The 19,876-nt window shown below is 32.5% G+C and overlaps 1 protein-coding gene across 1 annotated transcript in view; it reads left to right on the plus strand.

Moving 5' to 3' along the window:
* Window positions 1–11,443, plus strand: part of LOC131060840 (uncharacterized) — a 44,665-nt gene extending 33,222 nt beyond the window's left edge. Inside the window, exons 4-7 of the mRNA XM_059212586.1 lie at window positions 10,691–10,748; window positions 10,846–10,954; window positions 11,047–11,163; window positions 11,267–11,443. Of these exons, the coding sequence (XP_059068569.1) occupies window positions 10,691–10,748; window positions 10,846–10,954; window positions 11,047–11,163; window positions 11,267–11,391 (409 nt within the window). The 3' untranslated portion in view covers window positions 11,392–11,443. The remainder of the gene's footprint in view (window positions 1–10,690; window positions 10,749–10,845; window positions 10,955–11,046; window positions 11,164–11,266) is intronic.
* Window positions 11,444–19,876: the final 8,433 nt, after the last annotated feature.

Below are 19,876 nucleotides of genomic sequence, written 5' to 3' on the forward strand. Positions count from 1 at the left end.
AAAATAGAAGTAAGCATAAGTGAGCATATAAATACCAAAGTCGCACACTCCAAATTCAAAAACTACTCACATTGGGATCATCAAATCACTAAAGAATGACCTCACCTAATAATCCCCAAAGGAAATTTCATTAAGGACAAATAAAAAAGAGGTGAGGCAAAATGGAAACCTTCCCCCAATGAATGTTTTAAACTTAATTTTTATGGGGCATAAAGGGAAAACCCAGGCTTATCAAGAGCAGGATACATTATAAAAGATGAAAATGAAAAAGTGAATTGGATTGGATCAATTAAACTTTCAGAAGAGACAAAAAATGATGCAGAATACACAACTTTGTATGAAGGCATCCAACTATGTGTGCAAAACAATATTAGTCCACTAGACATCGAAGGGGATTCATATCAATTCTATCAGCAAAAACCACTCACTGAGCTAGAAAGCTTCCATTTGGAGAGATAAAATATAGATATTGTTAGATAGAATACCTACACATTAGCACATTCCTATCGAGAAACAAATTATGTGGTTGACAACTTAGCGAATAGAGGTATCGATCAACTATAAATCAATATTATTACACATTCAATAAACAACTGGCCTAAAATAAATAGAGTAATACAAAATGACTATAATAAATTTGTCACGTCCTCTTAGCAGGGACAAACCTCTTTGCAAAAGCAAGGTGTCATCAAGAATCAAAACTTAAGCAAATAAAATTCATAAACTCGATTTAAACACTTTTTTCACAATCATTTTGAACCCCTTTGAAAAATCTCAAAATTCTAAAGACAAGTATCCCTCTTTCTATATGATCTCAATCTCAACTATAACCAAACATGAGGAGCAAGTACAGATTCAACTTGTGATACAAATCACAATGCCTGCGCCAAATCTCTACGATATTTGAATAAAACCATGCTAAGGCAGGGTTCACAAAATTAGATCAAAATTCTCACTATAAAATCACTCACCCAATCTTCGATAAGCTCATTATGAGATTATCCTATAATACACATAGCTGACTAAATTGGATAGCAATCGTATTCCTTTTTTTTTTCTAGAGCTAACACTTGGTCGATGGAGAAAGTTTTTGGTGTTGTGTGTAGATGCGACGATAAAGACTAAACCAATCGGTCAAGGAAATAGTCATCAAAGTGAATGGGAGAAGCGTATGGGGGCAAGAACAGAGGCATTATCATGTCAAAGAAATCTACACTCGAATATATACACCTTTTATACAAGTGGAGGACACTACATGTCTAAGATAAGTCTTTCTAGAATGCTTGTTGTTGGGCCTAACTATGAGGCCACTTTGGAGATCGTGCACAAGGTGCAAGCAAAGTTGGGAACTTGCAGGAATTTTTAGCTTAGAAGCGAAAGGCAAGAAAACCAAACCAAAATGAAAATGCTTGAACCCTTTTCAAGAAGGGTATTGTAAAACCAGATAAAAAGTGTGATGTGGGGAAAAGTGAATGATGGAGAGATCAAGAGGAAAGCTTTTCTTCCCTCCGAGGAGAGATGAAAGTTTCACTGCGGATTTCCATTCAAACACTTTATCCACATTACATTAAAAGAGGGGGGGAAATTCACTAGATCCAATCTCTTAGGGAAGAGATTGAATACCAAATGAATTGATAATGAGATAGAAATGACAAGCTAACCCCTCTTTTAAAATGAAAAATGGTTGAATTATGTGTTGTGAGACTAAGTCTAAAAGTAACAAAGAACTGATTATAACTCGAGATAGGAATGTGGGATGAAGTTGTGCACCTGGATCTTTCTAGAATATGTCGAGACAAAGTCGCTTGCGAATTTGAAGAAAAGTTATCGGGACCGTGCTGAAAGTGCACACAGTCCTCCGAAAAAACCATGAAATGAAAAGGGTTTTTCTGCCTATGCAAATGGAGTCCAAGTCTGAAAACACAACCACGCACCTAAAAACCTACACACACAAAAGAGAGGAAAAGGGGTTGGGATTGGGGGTTTGCCTTTAGGTCAAACCCCAGTTTTACAATTAACCAAATGATGAAAGAAATTACTTGCAAGTAAATGTAAATGAAAGACTGAAATGTAATTCACCTCAAGGGAGGTTATGGATAGAATGTAGGTAGATTTTCTTGTATGGAATTGAATGTTGAAAGGGATCTCCTCTTCAATGGTTGAATCCTTGACTTGAATGCACCTAGCCTTGAAGGGAGAATTGAGAATGCTCAATGCTGGAAAGGAATGCTTGAATGCTTGAATGCTTGATTGCTTGAACTCATGCCCACTCTTTTCTTATCCAACTTATCACCTCTTGAACTTATGCAAATGAGAGGACAAATGCGACTTATATACTCATCAATTAGGGTTAATTGACTGATTTTTCATCACAGGGAAATTTTTCCCACTTTAAGTGCAAAGCCCAATGCAAAGATAGGATAGAGGGGGCCCCAAAATAGGGCAAGGATAGGGGTGCCATGCCACTATCCTAGGGGGGATAGGGGTTCCATGCCCCTATCCTACCCTTATCTCAGGACAGGAAGCAGGTTCAGGCAGTGCGAAGGGCAGAATAAGTGCAGTTTTAGGGGATGAGCAAGTCTTGGGTCTTCGATCAGGCTTGGGGATTCAAATCGCCAATGTGAAGACCCTAATGTGGTCACAAATTGCAAGGGTCACAATTTTATGACACTACATTTAGCCCCCACTTTAGCGGGAGTATAATCGTACGCCAAAACTACCGGTAAAGTACAAGGAAACTAGATTGAAAGACTTCTACCATGTCAAGGAGGCAAGATGCACCAAGCCCCCAGTGGACTAAGGATCTTACAATATTGATTGACAAAGAAAAAGGGAAGATCAAGAAGGGAAAACCATGACTACAAGTAGCAAGGTTCCCCTCACTATGAGTCATGAAAATCTAAGATACTAAAATTATAAAGCAAAGCTGAGTTCACTAAATAACTTTAAGTATCAAGAAGGAAAATATAAGCGGAATGTATGCCCCCATGTTAAAGCGATCGCACACATCTTATTGGGAGCGATTTCTTTAAGGTAGGATACACTCAAGAGGGAGAGAAGAGAGGGAGCACGTTATCGCAAGGATTTAGCCCCCAGTCGAGGAATAAACACAAGGATAATAAACACAAAACACGAGGTAGTTTTGTTTTCCTCGAGGTCAGTATATTGTATGATAACTCATGTATATCATATATGTATGTGTGCATATGATGATCATCATTCCCCAAGGAAAGGACACTACCTTGGAAGAAAAGAAATACAAGATGTCTTTTTGAGGCAATATGAAAGAGACCAAAAGAGATCTCAATGCTTTGCATCATCCTCAAGTAGAAATTAATGAAAAAATAGAAGAACAGGGATACACATAGAAGAATAGTCACAAAAAGAGCAAGAGAGGAGAGAACGAGAAGATCTTCAGTGCTAATATTGCTAATCTAGCATGACATCCACCTCCTGATCTTGCTGATCACTATTTCGGGAAGGCGAGCAACACGCCAGAGGAGCGACATCAAGCACAATAGATGGAGCTAACAAAAGATCCAAACAAGGACTATGCTCATGGACTAAGTCACTTTGTTCGATTCTAGGAGCTAGGATTAGGGTTTTTTAAAATTCAGTTGATAAATGCTTGTCCACATCAACATATTCATAGTCAGTATCAGAAGCATTAAGAGTTCTATTGCCATCATGAATAACATTTTCACTTATTTCTTCATCAATATTTATAGAAAGAGGAGCACGAACATGAATAGGAGTAAAACCATCACATGTTTTTTGCAACTTATGATTTGGAGATGTAAGCTCAACATCTTACTTAGGAGAAAAGGGAATCATGTCAACTATTGGAGTCTTGAGAGATTGAATAGTTTGAGGAACATCTTCATGAGCTCGAGTATGACACCTTCATCGGTGGTCTCTCGCACAACGATTTCATCGAGTCTTAGTAGAAGATTGAGAAGGAGGAGGAATATTTATGAAAGGAGGAACAGTCTCCTCTTTGATAGTTGAAGGTTTAGGTTGAGGTCTTTTAGATTGGACAAGAGGAGAGGTAGGTCTCTTCTCTCTATAAGAGCAAGGAGGTGGAACTGCGCCATATAAAGGAGGAATATTAGGTGTAGGAAGGAGACCGGGTCCATCATGAGGAGGTGGTATAGGTCCAACCTTGGAAGAAATATTGTTGTTCTTTTGAGGAGAAGGCATAGTCACATCCATAGGAATATGTTGAGGAAGATAAGTCCTATCCATTAGGGGAAGGATTTCATCTTCAAGAAGGATGGGGATATCAATTGTTGGGGATCTAGGTTGACTCAAGGATAAAATAATATCTTTCTTTCATTTTTTATAAGATTGGAAAAGAGCATCGCTCCTTTATGGAAGAGATTGAAATTGCTTAGACCAAAAGAGATCAATAGCAACACTAGGGCTTCTTTCGGATGGTCGAAATAAGCTGTGTTTAATAGTTATGATTTCTCTGTTGTGGGGAAATTTCAAATGCTTATGAATTAGAGAAGAAATAGCCTTCATGGAAGATAGCCAAGGGTAGCCCAACTTCACATGGAATTGCTCAGAAGAAGGAATGATAACAAAGTTGACATCCATAGATTTAGTGTGAACTTCAACAGGAAGGGTGATAGAAGCAATGGTAAGACAAGATAATCCATCAAATAACTTCAAAACCACATTAGTGTCATCATAGATCGGTTTATGCAATCCTAAGGTAAAAAGACACTCCTCAGTGATGACATTAACCATGCAAGAGGGATCAACAAGAGCACCACAACAAGGTATGTCCTTAACCTTCACAACTATGTATAAAGGGCCATCAGGTGCTCTAATGGTCTTACTAGGGTCAAATGTGATGCATAAGTCTTTAGGTATCACTTGTTTCTTTACCATATTCACCAAATTCGGAGTTGTGGTAGTAAGATCAGAGGGAGAGAAAGAGACATGTTCAATCTCAATCACATTAGAGGTATGAGAAGGCAAAGGATCAGTAAAAATCTTAAGATTTTGATTAGGAGAAGCTATTGATTTGTTTCTCTTATCATTCACACCAGCCATGGATATAGTATTATTATCAATCAAATCTTGAATCTTACTTTTCAATGCAAATCATTTCTCAGTATCATGACCAGGCTGACGATGAAATTGACAAAAGTAATTGCTATCAAAACAAGGGGATGCAAGATTAGATGGGTCAATTGGTTTTATAGGAGGAAGTTTGATAACATTCCTTTGTAACAACTGAGACATGATACTATGTAAAGATTCATTCAAAGTAGTAAATTATCTTTCTCTTTTAAAGAATTTAGAAATATGAGGCACACCTGTTGTAGCATTCACATTGTTGTTGTTGATTGTATCATTGGACTTGATGAAGCTTTTTGTTGGTTTAAACTTCACAAATGGTTGTTGAACACTCTCCCCCTTATCACTCAGAGCCATAGGAGTAGATTGTTCTATTTGACTCACAACCAGTTGATAATTGTGGAGTGTTGCGCACAACTACAGAAAAGAAGTAAACTCAGACAAAAGAAGTTTTTCCCTGATATCTTTTTGCAAATTAGAAATGAAAATTCTTTGAATATCATTATCAGGTACATGAAAAGAAATTTGAGCACACAAATGCGTATATGTAAAGTGAAATCAGTCACTTTTTCTTTAACACCTTGTTTACAATGCATTAAATTAGTCAAAGTGATTGTAGGACCAATGTTGTTTTGAAATTGTTGAATGAAAGTATTTTCTAGTGTTGAAAAGAAGTGATAGAATAAGAAGGAAAATAGAAATACCATTATAAAGTCTTATCTCTTAGTGTTCTTGTAAATAGTTTTGCAAGCAATCTTTGATCATAAGCAAAATTAGTACACAAGGTTTGAAAAGTTTAGACATGCGTAAGAGGATCGCCTTTTCCATTATAGAGTTCCAATTGAGGGACCTCAACATGCTTAGGTTGGATGACTTTAACAATATCAAGAGAAAGTGAGCTCACAACATCAAATGTGGGCACATTAAACTTGGATTGACTCATGGAAGCAATTTATTGTTGTAAATAAGACATAGTTTGAGCAAGATTGTTAATGGTCACTTCAGTAGAAGAATTGATGTTAGACATGGTTGATTGAGAAGGTGGTGTGATGTTATTTAAGGAAGGAATGGATTGAGAATAAGGTGGTGGGACATTATGATAAGTAGGCATAGGTGATGATTGAGTAGGAAAAGGGACACTTAAAGGAGGAATAAAATTGTTGAATGAATTACCTCCTTGTGTTACATTACTTGGTTGAGGGATAATAGGAATGCTTATTGAAGACATAGGTAAAGATGGAGGATTAAACGAAGAAGAGGGATTGCCCCCATGACTAATGGTTGTAGGAATGGCATTTTGAGTTGATGTAGCCATGATGTTTGAAGTAAAAGTAGGAACAGTAGTCATAGGAGTAGTTAAAGGAATAAAATGATTGATTTGATTCGAAGGTTGTGAATAACCTAAGTTCTCAGCACAACTCTTTATAGGCATGACATTAGAATCAACAATATGAGCAATGCCACACAATATATCAATTCCATTCTTATCACTTTGAATCATGCATTTAAGGCCTTCAATTAATGGAAGAGTTTCACTACAAGGGTACTCTTGGGACATCCATTGTTGAAAGTTATCAAATTGATTGTCCAATTTTGAAAGTTGATCTATGGAAACTCTAGTCAAAACTTCTTCGTGTTCATCATGGGATTCATCAATTGGATAGATAGGGACATGATTAGGATGGGAAGAATTAACACTATCCTCATTAAAGAAATCACCCAAATTATGCTCCATCTTCTCAGTAATTAAACCTTAGGAAGCCTTAATTCTAATGCTTCATCAAACGGGGATAGTGTAGGTAGGACTAATAGTGGTGAAACTCATGCACTAGATGGAAAATTTAAAATTTTGAATATGAATTTTGAATTATAGGAACAAAGTGCACAAAATTTGAATAATGCAAAATTTGGGGAAATAATGATTAAACAATTTGAACTTTGTTGAAAGAAGAAAATGACACAATTTCCAAAAATAATTTTATGGTAAATAAAAGGAAATTGGAATTTAAAATTAGGGCCAATGGGATACCACTTAATTTTAAAATTGACAAAACTAGAATTTTTAAAATCAGGGCAGATTATATTTAACCACTCAATTTTTAAAAAATTCTTGAAATTTGAAATGTTGAATTTTGAAGGTATTTTTTATTTTAGAGGGATAAAAAATCGACAAAATCAACCAATTTTTTGGATTTAAGCTATTAAATACGGTCATAACAGTCTCCCGAAATTTCGGGAAAAAAGTCGAAAGTGCACACGGTCCGACCAACTTTTTTTGAAATTTTTAGGGATGAAAGTTACAACAAGTTTAAAGCTAACCCCAAAAAATTGGTGGATTTTACGATTTCTAGATAGGCGAAATGAAGGTTTGAATGTGAAAATAGGACCCTATCAGGGTTTTGAGAAAAATAAGGAATTGAATTATAAATTTGAAAAGGGTCAAACCTGATGGATAGGGACACCTTGGAAAAATGTTTAGAAAACTGAAATTGATTGAAATTTGTACAAAATCCAATTAAATTTGAAAATTAGGGTTTTAGGACCTAACCACTTAATTTTTGAAATTTTGAATTTTAGGACAAAAGATAAGTCTGAAAACAGTCACAAATCTGAAAATTAAGTGGAAATTTAATTTTTGCATAATTTCAAAATGATTTTTGCATAATTTCAAAATGATTTTTGAAAATTAGGGTTTTGACAATTAACCTCTTAGTTTTGTGAATTTGATTTGCATATTGATTTGGACAATGAAGAAATTGAATTTGACAAACAAAGCAATTTTTACACAACGCAAGTTCAATTTCAATTTTAAAAACTAGGGTTTTGAATGAATTAACCATTAAGTTTGCAGAAGAATTAAACTTGTAAATGAAAAATATGCAATGATTTTTAGAATAAAGCATGTAAGACGTCGGGTTCACCAAAATGTGATGTGGGGAAAAGTGAATGATGGAGAGATCAAGACGAAAGCTTTTCTTCCCTCCAAGGAGAGATGAAAGTTTCACTGCGGATTTCCCTTCAAAAAACTTTATCCACGTTACATTAAAAGACGGGGGGAATTCACTAGATCCAATCTCTTAGGGAAGAGATTGAATATCAAATGAATTGATAATGAGATAGAAATGACAAGCTAACCCCTCTTTAAGAATGGAAAATGGTTGAATTATGTGTTGTGAGACTAAGTGTAAAAGTAACAAAAAGCTCATTATAACTCGATATAGGAGTGTGTGATGAAGTTGTGCACCTGGATCTGGCTATAATATGTCGAGACGAAGTCGCCCTATGAATTTGAGGAAAAGTTGTTAGGATCGTGCTGAAAGTGCACACGGTCCTCCGAAAAATCTGCGAAATGAAAAGGGTTTTTCTGCCTATGCAAATGGAGTCCAAATATGCAAACACAATCGCGCACCTACAACCTACACACAGAAAAGAGAGGAAAAGGGGTTGGGATTGGGGTTTTGCCTTCAGGTCAAACCCCGGTTTTGGAATTAACCAAATGATGAAATAAAGTACTTGCAAGTAAATGTAAATAAAAGAATGAAATGTAATTCACCTCAAGGGAGGTTATGGATAGAATGTAGGTATATTTTCTTGTATGGAATTGAATGTTGAAAGGGATCTCCTCTTCAATGGTTGAATCCTTGACTTGAATGCAACACCTAGCCTTGAAGGGAGACTTGAGAATGCTCAATGCTGGAAAGGAATGCTTGATTGCTTGAACTCATGCCCACTCTTCGCTTATCCAACTTATCGCCTCTTGAACTTATGCAAATGACAGGACAAATGTGACTTATATACTCGTCAATTAGGGTTAATTGACTGATTTTTCGTCACAGGCCGACATAGGGAATGTTTTCCCGCTTTAAGTGCAAAGCCCAATGCAAAAATAGGATAGAGGGGGGCCTGAAATAGGGCATGGATAGGGGTGCCATGCCCCTGTCCTAGGGGGGATAGGGGTGCCATGCCCCTATCCTTCCCTTATCTCAGGACAAGAAGTAGGTTTAGGCAGTGCAGAGGGTAGAAAAAGTGTAGTTTCCGGGGATGAGCAAGTCTCAGGTCTCCAATCAGGCTCAGGGATTCAAATCACCAACGTGAAGACCCTAATGTGGTCACAAATTTAAAGGGTCACAATTTTATGACAATACAAAAAGGAACTCAATAACTTCTTGAGTGAAAATGAAGGCCTCTTAGCTCCCCAACTAGAAAGGATTTTCGATCTCAGTAGTGGAATGACTTTTCTAATCCATCAACTAGGAGTACCTATGTAATGAATCTTTTCCTTCATGGTAATACATGGAGATACCCCCTATGGTAGCAATTTTCCTAAATAAATATTATAATTATGAATTAATTGTAATAAGAGTACATATCATTGAAATTAACTATACTAAATTTTGTATGGTTTTTATTTGTGATAGTTGTTAAAAGGATATCTCAACTATGAAAAACAAGTGTTTTCAATGAAATAATTGTTGTTACATTTCAAAATCAATCAACTTAATTATAAATTATCACTTCTCTGATATATTATTCAAAGTATATTTTATATACTGTGTAACCATGACACCTCTTTTTAATACAAATACTAGCTTAATATTGAATTTAAAATATACTAACCCACATGAATAACACAACTATTATCTATTAATCTAAATTAATTAGCCGATAGGCTATATTGGGGTTTCACTCAAAACTTGTCTCATGCTGCCAAACCTCTTTCATTCTGATAAACTTCCCCAGAAAACAGGCCTCGTGAAACCTTTATCACTCCAAGTAAATTTTGCCAAGAAATAGGTGAATGTCATCTCACATGGGAATTACTGTATATCATTATAGGTAATGCAAATTAGATGAAATCTAATTTTAAATCAAATCAAATCCTTAGTAGGTAGGAGATCAAATCAAACTTTAACTGACAACCATTATTATGCCGAGAGGCGTTCCTACAGTCGCAGCAGGGGGGGGGAAAGTGAAGGCATCTGTGTGTACACTAAAGAAAACTAAAAACTGATGGTGGCCATGCATTGTAACGTTCACACGCCTTGTCTACGCCTCCAAAGATATGCATTGTAATCGTTGCATGTAACTGTCAAACACAACAGTTACATGCAACGATTGGAAGAAATAAGGAAGAAAGAAATTTTATCGCATGAAACCATTGTGTCTCTGACTCATCGCATCACTGCTGAGGAGGATTTCACATCATTCATCGGAGTGAACTGAAAAACATGGTAGTTTATGCCTTGAAGAGTGGACTGGTTGCGATTGCCATTCCTCTCCAATGCATGAACGTTATAGGTTGTGATTGCCTTCAACAATGTTGTTGAATGAGTTGGTTTACATTTTACTCATTAGGTTTACAGATTGCTATTGTAATACAGGTAGTTGTCTTCATTCTATTTATTATCATGTCTTTTCCAGATAGATTTGACAATGACTTTATATGATATGGGATTTGACAATTTCAGTCTGTCATTTCATTTATATATAATATGGGTCTAGACAATTTCAGAGAGTGCAGAACTAAATGAGTATCATATTAATGATGTTATATTCTAAAGCTTGAAATCAGTCTTGTTCTTTTGGTATTGTGTATCAACAGGCGTGCCTTTTTTGACAAGAGGCTTTCACAAGAGGTCATTGGTGATTCGCTGGGAGATGTATGCACCAGTTATTTGGTTATTGTTATGGGCAACATATCTTTGGCTTCTATTAGTGTTGTTATGATTTCTCATGCCCGTTTCTCGAAATTTTCAGGAGTTCAAGGGTTACATCTTCAAGATAATGGGAGGCTCTGATAAGCAGGGTTTTCCAATGAAACAGGGGGTTCTTACTCCAGGCCGTGTCCGGCTCCTCATGCGCCGAGGTGAAGTTCCAGATACAAGTTTCCTGTTAATGTAGAGTACTTCAATTTGTTGATTCATGGTCATACCAATAATGTGATGGTTTTGTTTATAGGCACCCCCTGCTTTCATGGATATGGAAGGCATGATGGAGAACGCAGGCGTAAATCTGTTCGAGGCTGCATTGTCAGTCTTGACCTTTCTGTTTTGAATTTAGTTATCGTGAAAAAGGGTAAATATTGATTATTTTTGTATTCAATTGTGAAATTGTCAGGTTTTCAAAATCATTGATTTTTATGGAAGTTTTTGCATTTTCCATTGAAATCTTTCTGCAGGAGAAAATGGTCTGCCTGGTCTTACTGATACTGAGAAACCCAAGATGCGAGGGCCCAAGAGGGCTTCAAAGATTAGAAAACTATTCAATCTTTCCAAGGAGGATGACGTTAGAAAGTATGGTTAATTTTTTGTTAACAGATAACAATCTGTACATGGGGCGTCAAAAGTAAAATAGCTGCACTGATTAAAAAAATGGGTATGCTTGAAAAAATCTGTGCACTAATTCCAATCTTCATTTAAAAATTCTGTGAATAAAGTAAAATTACATTATCAAAGTTTACAGGCTTTCAAACGAAAAAAATCATAATTAAAAAAATCACAATCAACAATTCATTATCATGGATGTGTTTGTTATTTTAAAAATATATTTATATTTTATTTTCTTCTATTTCTCTTTTGATACCAATAAACATAATTGAATCCTAACTCTAAATCAAATTAAACCTGAACTCTAAAATTTTAATTAAACAATAAATCAAATTGAACTTTAAACCTAATACTAAACCAAAATAAGTCATAACCTTAAATATTATTAAACCTTAATACTATAGGGAATTGAACCCTAAGCTTGAACCCTAACCCTAACTATAAGACTAAACCAAATTAAACCTTAGCCCTTCAATAAATTGAATTGTATCCATAATATTGATTGAAATTGAATGCTAACCTCTATTTTAATTAAAATTATAACCCTAATTGAAGTCTAATTTTAACTCTTAATAAACTATATTAACATTTATTAAATGTTACCATGAATTATAACCCTAATATGATAGTTTTGGATGCATTGATCATGCATGTTAATTTCTATAATAATATAATAATTTAAAAGAAATGAATAATGTTAATTTCTATAATAATATAATAATTTAAAAGAAATGAATAAGATGCCAATATTTTGGGTCTCATGGTAAATTAAGAAATAAGTTATTTTGTATTCATTTATGTTTGACTCCTACATGGAAGGTATGCTTTTGTTCTAAATTCTCTTACCTAAACATATTTATTTTTAAACAAAACCTATTTAATGTATTTTTTTCTAAAACAATCATTTTTTTTATGTGGAATTGATATAATAGTTACTAGGGTTATGATTGAATCTCAACACTGACCCTAACCTTTAATAATTGAAATATAATTGAACTATAATACTAAATCAAATACTTATCCAACATTAAATCTAATCTTCACACTAACTCTAATTGATCCCTAATCCTAACCCCAAGAATTTTTTTACAATGGTAACCCTAATTATAACCTAACATAAACCCTAACCTAACCTTAAACCTATCTATATTCCTAATTGAACCCTGCCAGGGTGTGTTGAATATTTAAGCTCAAGAAAAATGATTGGTAGATGGCATTGCACTTCCAGATTTTTCTACTACATGTGAGTTTTTTCCTGAATCGGTTTGAATCGGTTTGTCTGTTCTTCACCAGTGGCTAAAGAAAAAGGAATATAGCCTGTTTGAAGCATCTACATGCCCTATTCAAAATCTCCCATTTTTACACAAGCAAGAATAATAACAAATGTTATAAATATATATTATATAATTGTTATAGAAAAATGTTAATTTTAAATTATTATTTAAAAATATTAGTTTAAATTTCTTATTTAGAAAGATTGAAAGAATTTTTCTTTTTTAAAAATCTAAACACAAAAATATAATGTATGCTTATACAAATAGCACAAAAATAATATTTAATTTTTTAATTTTTAATTTAAAAAGATAAAAAATATAATGTTTCTAATTTAAAAAATCAAAATTTGTGCCTATACAAATAGTGCAAAAATAATATTTAATTCTTAATTTTCAATTTTAAACTTGGTTATTTTGGAGGACCTAATTTTAAGGTCGTGTTTTAGAAATTAAACAAATTTAGATAAAGCAAGTTATTTCTTATAAAATAGATGTTTCCAAGTTTTGTTTGCAAGTTATTTCTTATAAAATAGATGTTTCCAAGTTTTGTTTGCAAAAAGATCAAGAGTGTAGTAAAGATAAGAAAGATACAGAACTTAATAAGTTTTTTTTAATAAAAATACAAAACTTAGTAAGTTAGAAGAAAATTGTGTTAATTATTTGTATTGAAAGAATGGATTTTTCATAGAGACATGGCATTAAGAGATGCACAATTTTAATAAATTAAAGAAACATTATATGTAATGAAGTATAGATTTTAATATAAAAGAATACAATGTTCAATCTCCGTGATATCTTCTAAAATATTTTTTAAAATTTCTATTTCATTTGTGATAAACTTTAGAAAGTATATAGGTACTTCATCATATGAAATAATTTATTCTAAAAAGAGAAGAAATTAGACATGAAAAATCATGGGCATTTGTAGGGATATGAATTATATGTTTACATACAAATAATTAATTAAATTATTTCTTTTTTTGAACTTACAAATGTATTTTTCTCATAATATACAACAAATTTGAGTTAGAAGAATAATAACATATACATATTTAAATATATGTAAGAGGACAAAACACTTAGTGCACATGTCCTAACCATGGTAGCTTATGTTACCTAATTAAATAAAAGAATAAAAACAATATTGTAGCTAGACATAAAATAAATTATGTCATTCTTTGTCTTTATTTGTTGATCAGTGTCTAATTTTATTCACAAAGATAACTTCCAAGTTAACATGGGTGATGGAAAATTTGCTAATATAATTTAGATTTGACATCAGTATTATCTTGTTTATGTCTCTCTTATTATATTTAATAAATTGGTAAATAAGTTTATTTTAATTAATTAGTATATTCAAGGTAGAGTAATAAAAGTTGTCAATGTAGTGTTTTTTCTATATAATTAATGTAAGTATAGATATAATATTTATCTTTTTATTTAATTAAATTTTTATATATGAATATTTTTAATGGATTTTAGATAGAAAATAAAAATAACATAGATATATTATTGAAAGGAATCATGGAGTTTAATTAAATAAATAAAATATGGAAAACTAGCTTAAGCATAGAAGAACATCTATATCAATATAACAAATATAACTCTCAAATTTGAAAAATTAATGAATTGATCAATATTAACCTTTTTTTTAATTTAAAAACTATAAGATAAAACTACAACCACTAGGTTGAATCATAACACTAATCCTAATGCCTAAATCAAGTTAACACTACCCTTAACAATAAACTAAATCAAACTTGAATCCTAATTTAACAATGGCCTTAAACCTAATTGAATTGTAATCTTATTTGAACCCTAATCCTACCCTAATGGTAACCATGATCAATAATTGTAATTTTATTATAATGCTAACATAGGCACAACCTTAATCAAATAGTAACTACATGCTCATCCTAACTCTAACCCTAACCAAATAGTAAAACAAATTGAATCCTAAAATTAAACCAAATTGAACCCTATCCCTAAAAATAATTTAACACTAAACCAAAATGCCTAACCATAATAGTAAACAAATTATACCCTAAACCTAGCAATAAACCAAGTTGAACCCTAAGCCCCTTTAACATATTTGAAAAATTCACTTATTTAAACCATAATTCTATTAGTAACATAGCTTGAACCCTAATATAAACCAAATGGAATCATAACCCAAAATTGAACCTAATTGAACATTAAACCAAATTGAACCTTAAGTCCTAACCTAACCATGATGTAAATCCTAACAATAATCATAACCCTTACCCTAAACCTAGCCCTAACCATAATACTAATTGTAGCCCTTAATCCTAACCCTAACTATGATAACAACCCTATCTCTAGCCATAATTATAACCATAACCCTAAACCCTAAGCCTAACCATAATCTTAACCTTAATCATTTTGTAAATCCTAACCCTTATAGTTAACCATATCCCTAACCCTGTCTATAACTATGATGTAAGCTTTATCCCTATCCATAATCCTATTTGTAATCGTAAACAATAATCCTAACCATAATCCTAACCCTCTAACTCCAACCCTAACCCCAACCATGATGTAGATCCTAACCTTAACCCTTTACCCTATCTCTAACCCTATCCCTAACCCTATCCATAGGATGAATCATGATGTAAACTCTAACCATAATCCTAACCCTAAAACTTATTGTAGCCCTAACCATGATGTAAAACCTAATTGTAATCCTAATCCTAACTCTAAACTCTAATCCAAACTATAACCCTGACCCTAACCATAGTCCTAAGCCCCAACACTAACCATAATCCTTACCCTAATTGTAACCTTGATGTAAATACCAACCCTATCTATATTAACTACTGCCACTGCTTCGAATAATTTTTTTTTATCAAATAATATTATGATGTTAGTGTTACTTCAATGGTAACTGAGCTAACTTCATCAATGAGAATAAAAAAATAGTTATAATTTATATCATTTTTAATTAGCTTACCTTTTATAATCCTTCCACTTTCACCAAAGCTATTAGAAAAATGCCCTCCACATACTCCACTCCTCAGCAACAAATAAATCATATAGCATATATATTAAATGCTCCAAAGTAAATTCAAATTTATATTAATACCATAAACCTAATTAAACCTTAACTTTAACCTTAAAATGAAGCTTTATTATATAATCCTAACCCTCACACCATGCTTTATCCTTAAACTCTAACTCTATTTGAATACTAATGCTAAATCTAACTGTAATTAAACCCTAAATAAATTGTAATACTAACCCTAACCCTAATCCTAATCAAGATGTAAATTCTAACCCTAGCAATAACCTTAATTATAACCTTAAACCTAACCATAACCCAAACCCTAAAACTAACCCTAATTTGAATAATAATGTAAACACTAACTATCATCCAAATCCTAATTTTAAACCCTATCCCAAACCATAACCCTAACCCTTACCATGATTGAAATCTTAAACCTAAGCATAATCCTAAGCCCCGATCCTATCCATAATCGTAATAATAACCCTTATCATGATGCAAATCCTAATCATAATGTTGACCCTAAACCTAACCTTAACCATGATGTAAACACTAACATTAATCCTAACACTAACCATGATATAAACCATAACCCTAGCTATAATACTAATGTTAACCCTAACACTAACCTGAATGATGATCTAAACCATAACCTTTACCATAGTCCTAGCCACAACTCTAAACCATTACCTTAATCATAACCCTAACCCTAACTGTAACCTAACCTAATCATAACCCTAAACCCTAACTCTAAAATTAGGGAATGGCTTTATAGCCCTTAGGTGCACCAATCATCTATTACAATGTATTAATAATATATAAAAGGTATTAATATCTTGGTGCAACCTAAGGGTTGGATAGTCTATCTATAATACTATGATTCCCTCTAATCTAGACCCTAACCCTAACCCTAACCTGATAATGACCCAAAACATAACTTTATATCTAATTATTAATTATAATCTTTAACCTAACTTTATATCTAATTATTAATTAGATATAACCCTATAATCCTAACTATATAACCCTAACCCTAATTATAATGATAATCCTAAACCCTAACCCTAATTCTAACCCTAACCCTAATCTTAACCTTAACCCTAATTACAATCACTAAGATTAACCCAAATCGTAACCCTTACCCCAACCCTAACCCTAATCCTAAGTACAATACTAACTCTCATTATAACTATAACCCTAACCCTCATTATAATTATATCTCTAATGCAAAACCTAATCCTAAGCATAAACCTGACTATGATATTAGCCCTAACCCTAACCCTAACCCTAATCTTCAACTAAAGCCCACATAATTGTTATTCTATCATGATCATAATCTTATGTATAACCATAGTCCCAGCCCTAACTATAATCATAACCCTAACTCTAACCAAGTTTTAAACCCTGACCCTAATATTATACACTTAATAACTATAAAACAATATTACAGTTTCAAAATAAGAATATAATAGTATTATACTTATCGTATAGCACTATATTAATATGATATTACTAATAAAACTATAAAAATAATATTTAACTAATAATAATTTAAAATAATAATATAATACATTTAAAATATTTCAAATTTATATTATGAATATTATTTTCAATAAATTATAAAATAATATCATAATAATCAAAACAATATAAATTAATAATAATAATATATTATAATATTATTCCACCAACAAATAAATAATAATAATAATAATTGCAATAATAATATAACATATTATTGTAAAAAACATTAATAATATAATATTATATAGTTCTATTTTGAATTTTTTATCGTTTCCCATGTTGCGCCGCGACTGCTACTAGCTTACATATATTTGATTTTAATCAAATATATATATAATACGCCGAGAGATATCTTCTCGAGGCGCCTATTTTTATCATGTACCTCGAACTCTAATAGGCGCCTCGAGAATATATCTCTCGGCGTATTATATATATATTTGATTAAAATCAAATATATGTAAGCTAGTTTTTAGTAGATATGATAATAATATAAAATCTTCTTTCAATGAATGAGTTTTGATTTCATGTATCACTATTTCATTTTGGAGCATTCTTAGAATTCAAGGAAAATATTTGATAGCTCGTATCCAATATTTGATTTGATTTTCTTTTAATGAAATTTTTGCAGTTAGTAAATGCATCTATATATAAATACAGCCAGTCATGTCAACAAAAATATTAAATATTTGTACCAGGGAACACTTTGAAGAATTCGTATGGATTGTACTACTTTTTCTTAATTTTTATACATTCATACCCTCTGTATTTTCATGTTTTTTCCTTTCTCATTTGTTTTTATCTTCATATTAACATAAAAAACACATTTGTGGCTTTTGAAACTTAGGTTAAACAATAGCTACAAATAAGTGTGATTGAGTATAATTTTCAAAATGTTGTGTTGTTCCTTAGAATTTTGCCCCACAATTATAGGGAAAATAAATTGCATCTGTTGCTTAGCTAATATATTTCTCCTTCAGTGTAAAGTGTGGTGTCCATAGGTAGTCACTGTAGCAATTTTGGATCTAATGCAACGATTAGACACTTATGGTTGGGAATAACAACTTGAGATAATGAAAGTTGATGGATAGGGAGCTTCCAATAATTATACGTAAACAAGCATTGATTTCTTTGGTTGAAATCCAATTTGTATTTTGTTTGCACCTCCTTACGGTATTTTTTTTTGTAGTTTGTTCTTTCTTTGTGTTATGTTCTCTTGTGCTTTGGTTGGTGATCCTCTAACCTGGTAATAAGCAAATAAACATAACATGAATCAACCTCAGTAGTTTTTTTTTAGTACATATCAATTAAATGATGAGCTCATTTCTATGCTCATAAGGGGATGGATCTAAAAACATGGCATGCGGTTAGGTGAGAAGAAAAAATCAGGGAATCGTGGGTGTTGAGGCTTGCTTCTCTTTGGATCAAGATGCATAAGATCCCAAAATTGGTGGGAAGTTTAGAGATATTGGTTGATTGGGCCTACTACCTATGTAGAGGAGGAATGCCTAACTCTTGTTCAACTACTTAAACCCCCAAAATAAAATCTATTTTGTGTCAAAAAAGTACAATGGAATGAAAAATTCAATCATTAAGAAACAACCTAGAGAAAATGATTACTATGTTTAAATGATGATATAAAAAACAACACCGTAAACTACTACTTTGTCTAGCAAACCATCCTATAGTAGTAAAAAACCCTGAGGGATTGCGATTACGATGGTCATGTTCAAGGTACAATGAGAATGCTTAAGATCATACTATGTCTCCAACCACTTCCAAGTGGTTAAAGATATGCATGAGATGTGTTACATGCCAAACACTATTCTAAGCTTGTGATATGCAAATTTATTTTTCTTGGAAAAACCCCTTCAAACTCCCTTGTAACACTTATATGATTGCTTATTTTATTCTTTAAGCTACATCTTATTTGCAAAGATATTACAATCCTTCTTCTATTTTGCACTTATACGGGAAGAATACAAAATATTCCATTCATTCCCCTAAGCCAAAGTTGCACATCTTCTTGAATGCTCATGACAAGTAGCATTGAGGAAAACTGTAGAATATCAAATCTAATCTCCATACTACTGTTATTGCACAACAACAAATAAAAATTAAATCTAAAAATATTAGGGTTTTAGAGCCAACAAATTCTTGAGATCAGGACAAGTGTTTTGCAACTTCTAAAAAAAATATTAGTTGCGAGTTTATAAACAAATGTAGGTGTGAGGTGAGGAAAGTTTCAACAATTTTCTTATAGCAATGAAAATAGTGGGTAAAATTTGTAAGAGAAATATTAGGAAACCCTAAAAAAGTATAATTTTTTTAAAAATGAGATGAACTACAACTAGTCTCCCTACAACTTCTACTTCAATCTATTCACAAAAAATATATATCTAACAACCACACTCACTAGAATGTTAGACTGAATAGTTAATCCTACAATAGAAAAATCAATTAACTTATGAAAGCACATGTTGTCCACGTTCAATATTTATTGTTTCTAATTCTTCATTAATATAGGTGGCACACTTATGAGGATGAGCGAGTATAGTTACAACATTATCATCTTATTGCTATGCATCATAGGAATCCTTATTCTATAGCACTATAGTCTATGACAAAAGTGAACATCACTACCA

Source organism: Cryptomeria japonica, chromosome 10 (genome assembly GCF_030272615.1).
Source record: "Cryptomeria japonica chromosome 10, Sugi_1.0, whole genome shotgun sequence".
Taxonomy (NCBI): domain Eukaryota; kingdom Viridiplantae; phylum Streptophyta; class Pinopsida; order Cupressales; family Cupressaceae; genus Cryptomeria; species Cryptomeria japonica.